The sequence below is a fragment of the Rana temporaria genome, chromosome 8, assembly GCF_905171775.1.
Source record: "Rana temporaria chromosome 8, aRanTem1.1, whole genome shotgun sequence".
Classification (NCBI taxonomy): Eukaryota; Metazoa; Chordata; class Amphibia; order Anura; family Ranidae; genus Rana; species Rana temporaria.
The window spans coordinates 85,397,383-85,404,682 of NC_053496.1; the positions used below are offsets into that span (position 1 = coordinate 85,397,383).

The 7,300-nt window shown below is 40.6% G+C and overlaps 1 protein-coding gene across 1 annotated transcript; it reads right to left on the reverse strand.

Moving 5' to 3' along the window:
• Positions 1 to 2,605: 2,605 nt before the first annotated feature.
• Positions 2,606 to 4,785, reverse strand: FGFBP3 (fibroblast growth factor binding protein 3). Its single transcript, XM_040362136.1, has 2 exons — positions 4,685 to 4,785; positions 2,606 to 3,767 (listed from the first exon to the last, which is right to left on the reverse strand). Exon 2 carries the CDS (start codon positions 3,662 to 3,664, stop codon positions 2,930 to 2,932), a length of 735 nt encoding a protein of 244 aa, XP_040218070.1. The 5' UTR covers positions 3,665 to 3,767; positions 4,685 to 4,785; the 3' UTR covers positions 2,606 to 2,929.
• Between the last annotated feature and the right edge of the window lie 2,515 nt (positions 4,786 to 7,300).

Below are 7,300 nucleotides of genomic sequence, written 5' to 3' on the forward strand. Positions count from 1 at the left end.
AATTCTTTTCTGGGTGATAGTCATTGGTGCATGCGGTACTAGAAGCCGCTACCATTCTATCCTCCGGTCCCATTCTCTATTAACTCCTGGATGATGGTACATTACATGAGTTATTAAATAATTGATCTGAGGCCATACTCAAAATGTACTCATTGTCTCTGGAATGCAATTCATTTGGGAAAATTACAATGCAATAATCGTTGTTGTGATTTTGTGGTTTAAGAGAGGTCCAGAGCCTTAAAGGTATACTAGAGGTTCATTTACAAAAAAATAAATTAACAAACATGTCATACAGTACTTACCTCCACTGTGCAGTTAATTTTGCACAGAGTGGCCCCGATCGTCCTCTTCTGGGGTACCACGGCAGCTGCCTCGGGTTTCTCCCTGCAATAGCTTACCCCCTCTGGGAAGCTCTCTCTCAAGGGGGCTGCCCGCGCGCGCTCCCGTGTGATACACACAGCGTACATCACCGCTGAGTGTATGACTCTGCCCCACCCCCGGCGGCTGCGTCATTGGATTTGATTGATGGCAGCAGGAGCCAATGGGGGACCGGATGCATTAAGGTGAAAAAAGGTTTACAACCTCTTTAATGATTGTCTGACTATATTGTCTTGGGTTTGCAAACAATAAAGAGACAGCATTAATGTTTGTGGAAAAAGTTCTCTCACTGATAAGCTGGAATTGGAGGTGCCTGCAACACACCACTCTATGGTCCATAGGCTAAACAACAACGTTATATACATTAGAGTTAGAGTTTGATGGGCTAGATCAGCCCCTGGCTTATTATATGTCTTGGAATGTCTTGGAAAATGTAATCAAGCACAGGGATCCCATCAATACGGCTCCCCAAAAGATATACAAATTATCAGGTAGTTTTATTCTCCAGCATCTAACAAAAAACTGTAATACCAGTTTTGAGTACACTGACCCTTTAACTGTTGCTAAATTCTTAATTAACCTCCCTACCCATGGCCAATAGTCATTCAAATATAGTTACATAGTTAGTCAGGTTGAAAAAAGGCAAAAGTGCATCTAGTTCAGGGATCCTCAAACTACGGCCCTCCAGCTGTTGTAGAACTACATATCCCATGAGGCATTGTAACACACTGATATTCACAGACATGACTAGGCATGATGGGAATTGTAGTTCCTGAACAACTGGAGGGCCGTAGTTTGAAGACCCCTGATTCTAGTTTAACCCAACAAAAAATACAATCCCATTTACAATATCCTACCAGTGTTTGTTGGGTAATTTAGCATTATAAGGTTTGATTGCTGCTCTTTGCAAAGACACTTCTCTCAACCTGATACTAAATAAATGTGTTTAAAGGGGTTGTTAAGGTTCGTTTTTTATTTTCTAAATAGGTTCCTTTAACCTCCCTGGCGGTATGATTATTTCAGAAAAAAGGTGCTGAAAGCGGTACCATTATTTGCAAGGAAATTTGGCGTTTTATACTGTAGGCCTGTAATTCTTAGGAATAACTCACTTAAATTTTTTTATGCTGAATTTCCCCACAAATCGCTATCGCACAATTCTGCAAGTGACTATAATTTATTATCGCTGTTTTCTAGCTGCTCTAAAACCATTTTTGACATAAAGGGACACTTTTGGTTGCTATGGACAATCTACAGTTTGCAGGCAGAAAGAAGAGTTTTTATTATATAAAAGAACATTTTGGGCACAGGCAGACCACTAGGGACAAGGGGGGTGTGTATTTTTTACATACAGTACTGTAATCTATAAGATTACAGTATAGTGTATGTAATGTGTTTGTTTACCTTTTTGAATTTGGCGCCGTTCTCCGCCCCCGTGCGTCGTAACGTCGCAGGGAACAGTGATCGGCGGCACAGGAGGACACTGTGTGAATCGAGCGAGGTCCCACTCACTCACACAGCGCAGCGGCATCGCTGGATCCAGGGACAAGGTAAGTAACTTTGTCTCTGGCTGCAGCGTGGCGAGCCCGAGTCTTTTGGTATAAAAATCTTACCCCGAGTCAGACTCAGGAATACCGCCAGGGGGGTTAAGCTAGTGCATTGTTGGTTCACTTACCTTTTCCTTCCATTTCCCTTCTAAATGTTTTTTTTCTTTGTTTCCTTTGTCTGAATTTCTCACTTCCTGTTCCTCCTCAGTAAGCTGTTCTGACTGACTTTCCACCGCTCAGATGATGGTGGAAAGCTTACTGAGGAGAAACAGGATATGAGAAATTCAGACAAAGAAAAAGAAAATTTAGAAGGGAAAGGTAAGTGAACCAACAATGCACTAGCTCAGGGATATGCAATTAGCGGACCTCCAGCTGTTGCAAAACTACAAGTCCCATCATGCCTCTGCCTCTGAGTGTCATGCTTGTGGCTGTCAGAGTCTTGCTATGCCTCATGGGAATTGTAGTTCTGCAACAGCTGGAGGTCCGCTAATTGCATATCCCTGCACTAGCTTAAAGGAACCCATTTAGAAAATAAAAAACAAACCTTTACAACCCCTTTAAGTCCAGGTTTAATGTGTTAAAGTCCAGGTACCAGGGAGGGGAATAATTGATTGTAATACATTTAATAAATATTATTTTTGAAGATCAAAGTGTGGATAACTGCCAAATACGTACAATGGAAATTATTACATACCAAATGTTTATTTTAATAAAATGTATCTTTACTGTATAGCAGACATGAACATTAATATTTTTTCAAAAGAATACAACACAATACAATGATCTACTAGTTGTAGTATAAAAAGTACAAAGTAAGCTAAATCAGGTCTGTCTGCAATTGTTTTAAATACAAACAAGTCTACACTTGTATTTTTATGTATTGGGGGATTTGTCAGTTAAGTTAGCTAATAAGACGTCCAAAGGAATTAGTTGGGAATTTCTTTGCTTTAGCCTTGAATTAAAAAAGCTCAGCAGTGCCACATTTCTACCACATGTCGAGCTTTGATTTAGCCATTCCAGAAATTAACAAGTAAAGAGCACAATGAATGCCACTTCTCTTCACAGTAGGTATCTGCCAGATTCTCGTTCTGCTCTATAATATCATCATTAACCTCTCTGGCTGTAGTGACGTCAGGCATGGGTGGCAAAGTGGATGGGTGTGGATGCAATTTTGAGTCATGCTTCTTCTTTTTGCCACCTGGTTTCTTTTCTGCACCAGCATTTTCGTTGGCTTCTGGGTTAACAGGACCTCCTTCCAGCCCCTTACTTTTTTCTTTCACGCGACCCTTCCCTTTGGTTTTTCCCTTTTCCAATTCTGCAGCAGCATCGCTTTCGATTTTGCTCAGCTGGGATTGCACGCCTTCTGATTTTTTACACAAACGCGCTTTTAAAGTTTTGTCTTCGCATGTATTTTTCATTTTCCTAAATTTCCCCAGGATTTGTTTCCAGTACTGCTTGGCTTTTGTAGCATACAAAGGGCATCTCTGGGGCTCCCCTTCATACGTGCAGTTGTAGGTGCTGCTGGTTGTCTCGTTACAAATTAATGACAGGCTTACAATTGCGTCACCGACAATCTCCCAAGTGCACACGTGTTTGTGTTTGGTTGTAAACTGCCCCGAGCGCCCAAAGGCTTGAAGGTCTGTTTTCTTGTTGGCTGTTTTGTCAGATTTGCCCAGCACGCTTTGTAAAGTACCCAGGCAGTGCAGCAAAAAAAGAAAAGAAATGACACTGGAGTGCCTCATCTCATTAGCTCAGTGTTGCCGGATGGTTCGTAATTCAAGGGTGTCCAAGCATCAATAATCTTTACAAGCGCTGGAGCTGAAACTATTTGGCATTCCAAAGTTCCTAAAAGACATGGCAGGAAAAATAAAGCGTGGGTGAGTAAAATGCAGGCAATTATTGAGGCACCGGCTGCGACCCCATGGTCTCAAAAGGAGAATATAATTAATATTAGAACATCCTGCCAATAATTGTGATATTCAGCACAGTAATTAAAAATATAGCCCAAAACGTGCAGAAACTTAATGAAAAGAGCTTTGCAGAACAAAGGGGGCCTTTTTAAGATTTACAAGGACATGCAAATCGCAAGCAGAACTAGCAAAAGTATTCAAGCGCAAATACAACTTTTGTAGGAGTTAAATGCATAGAATATTGTTCACTATAGAATGTATATTATATGTAAGTTATGTGATTTGGAACATTGAATGTATATGTTGCTTCAGTAAAGCTGTATGTATCTATTTATCTTATAAAAACTAATGAACATACTTAAAAAAAAAAAGAATATTGTTAACCAGACACTTACTTAGAAAATCAAAAAGTGACTTTCCCCGATGCAGCAAATGAAAGATCAAGATATGCATGGACACAGCTCATGCAAAATGAATGTGTGCGTCCTTTTGTGTGGGGTATAATGAGTTCCCACTGAATTTGTTCAATTCTAATTGCCTGGATATGTTTATCGCAACTACAGCAGACGTTTCAAACTCGTGAGCTACCTTTTGCCTTTTGTATTTAAATAGAGAATAATTTACTTTTAAATAATTTGAATAGAAATAAGGTTCATTTGGGACCCCAGAGACCCAAAGAGACCAGTAAAAAGTAAATCATTACTTTTAAATAAGCATAAAAATAACTTACAGAAGTATTGGATATTCTGTATTAGGTTAATGAAATACACTGACATATAGAGCAGATGCATGAATCAGTAAGTTTACAAAGTTTATAGCACTGCTAAACTAAAGAAAGTCAGACAAACTTACCAGATGACAAGTTGGATGGCACCACTGGAGGAGTCTATTGAAGGGTGCATTAAGAGTGTGTGTTATCACTGGGACAGGAGGGACCTTGGTCTCCCATTGCCCCTCCCCAGAATCCTCTATGCACCAACACACTTTAGTAATAGGAGGGATCTACAAGCACCAAGTCAACTGCAATGGGCTCTGTGAAATGTTTACAAGAGTTTATTGTCTGAAAACATAAGCTTGAATGTATGCGCCTGAGAGTAAAATGTAAAAGAAGTTCCAAAAAAAAATGTAACGTCTAGGAAAAATAGTATAATACAGGCATACCCCACTTTTAAGTACACAATGGGGTTTATTTATTATAGCTGTAGAGCGCAAAATCAGGCTCACGTCTGCATAGAAACCAATGAGCTTCTAACCCCGGCTTGTTCAATTAACCACTTAGGACCCGGACCTTTAGGCAGCTAAAGGACCCGGCCAGTTTTTGCGATTCGAAACTGCGTCGCAAACAAAATTGGCGTCCTTTTTTTCCCACAAATAGGGCTTTCTTTTGGTGGTATTTGATCACCTCTGCGGTTTTTATTTTTTACGCTATAAACTAAAATAGAGCGACAATTTTGAAAAAAAATCTATATTTTTTACTTTTTTCTATAATAAATATCCCCCAAAAATATATAAAACATTATTTTTTTTCCTCAGTTTAGGCCGATACGTATTCTTCTACCTATTTTTGGTAAAAAAAATCGCAATAAGCATTTATTGATTGGTTTGTGCAAAATTTATAGCGTTTACAAAATAGGGGATCGTTTTATTGCATTTTTATTATTATTATTTTTTTACTACTAATGGCGGCGATCAGCGATTTTTTTTCGTGACTGCGACATTATGGCGGACACTTTGGACAATTTTGACACATTTTTAGGACCATTGTCATTTTCACAGCAAAAAATGCATTTAAAATGCATTGTTTACTGTGAAAATGCCAGTTGCAGTTTAGGAGTTAACCACAAGGGCTGATGGGGTTATGTATGACCTCATTTGTGTTTCTAACTGTAGGGGGGTGTGGCTGTAGGTGTGACGTCATCGATTGTGTATTCCTATAAAAGGGATCACACGATCGATGTCAGCGCCACAGTGAAGAACGGGGAAGCTGTGTTTACATACAGCTCTCCCCGTTCTTCAGCTCCGGGGACCGATCGTGGGACTCCAGCGGCGATCGGGTCCGCGAGTCCCACGGCCACGGTCACGAAGCTTCGGACCGGGACGCGTGCATGCGCCCACGGCGCGCGCGCGCGACCCCCCCCCCGGCTGGGCTTGAAGAGCCACGTACATGTACGTGGATGTGCCCAGCCGTGCCATTCTGCCGACGTATATCGGCGTGAATGGGTCCTTAAGTGGTTAAGCCTGGCAATAAAACCTGGAAGCTCATTGGTTTCTATGCAGAAGTGAGCCTGATTTTGCACTTTCCAGCTTTAGTAAATAAATCCCATTGTGTACTTAAAAGTGGGGGTGAGAGATGATACCGCTCTAAAAACTGCTGATCCCTTGGCTTTGCTTCCTTCCCACTAAACCAAAAAGGTGCTGGCTATGCACAGGTGCATTGAATAGAAGAAGGTCCTTGACTGACGCACTCCTTAAACCGATGTCTTTATTATACAAATAAAATCCAAAAAACAACCACTACTTAAAAGTGGGGTATGCCTGTATTGAGCTTTACCAGGTGGTAAACTGCAATACATTTTTAATTTATGTTCTTGGAACTAGATACACTTTAACCCCTTCCCAACCAGCCACCAGGCTCCCCTGGGCGAACCGACAGCTGTACGTCAGTTCGCCTTTTTATCACTAGGGGAGGACGATGACCGCAGAAAACCCACGATCACTCCACACAGAGACAGAACGAAGATGTGTCAATGTAAACAGACAGATCTCCATGCTGTCAGGGGTGAGGAGAGCGATCTATTGTTCATTCTAAGTATGAATAACGATCGCTCTCCTCACCCAGGCAGTCCCATCTCCCCACAGTTAGAATCACTACCTAGGACACACAGTTAACCCCTTGATCGATCCCTACTGTTAAACCCTTCCCTGCCAGTGACATTTACAAAGTAATCCGTGCATTTTTATAGCACTGATCGCTGTATAAAATGCCAATGGTCCCAAAAATGTGTCAAAAGTATCCGATCTGTCCGCCATAATGTTGCTGACCCGATAAAAATAGATGATGACCACCATTACTAGTAAAAAAAAAAAAAATGCTATAAATCTTTCCCTTATTTTGTAGACGCTATAACCAATCAATATACGCTTATTGCGATTTTTATTACCAAAATATGTAGAAGAATACATAAACTGAGGAAAAAAATTGCTTTTTTAACCACTTAAGGGCCGAGCCTCTTTCTGAGATTTGGTGTTTACAAGTTAAAAACAGAAAATTACTTAGAACCCCCAAACATTATATGTTTTCTTTCTGACACCCTAGAGAATAAAATGGCGGTCTTTGCAATACTTTTTGTCCAACCGTATTTGCGCAGCAGTCTCACCTTTTTTAATAAAAAAATAAGACAACAGTAAAGTTAGCCCAATTCCAGAGTAAACTGATACCCAACATGTCACACTTAAAAGTTCCCCCTG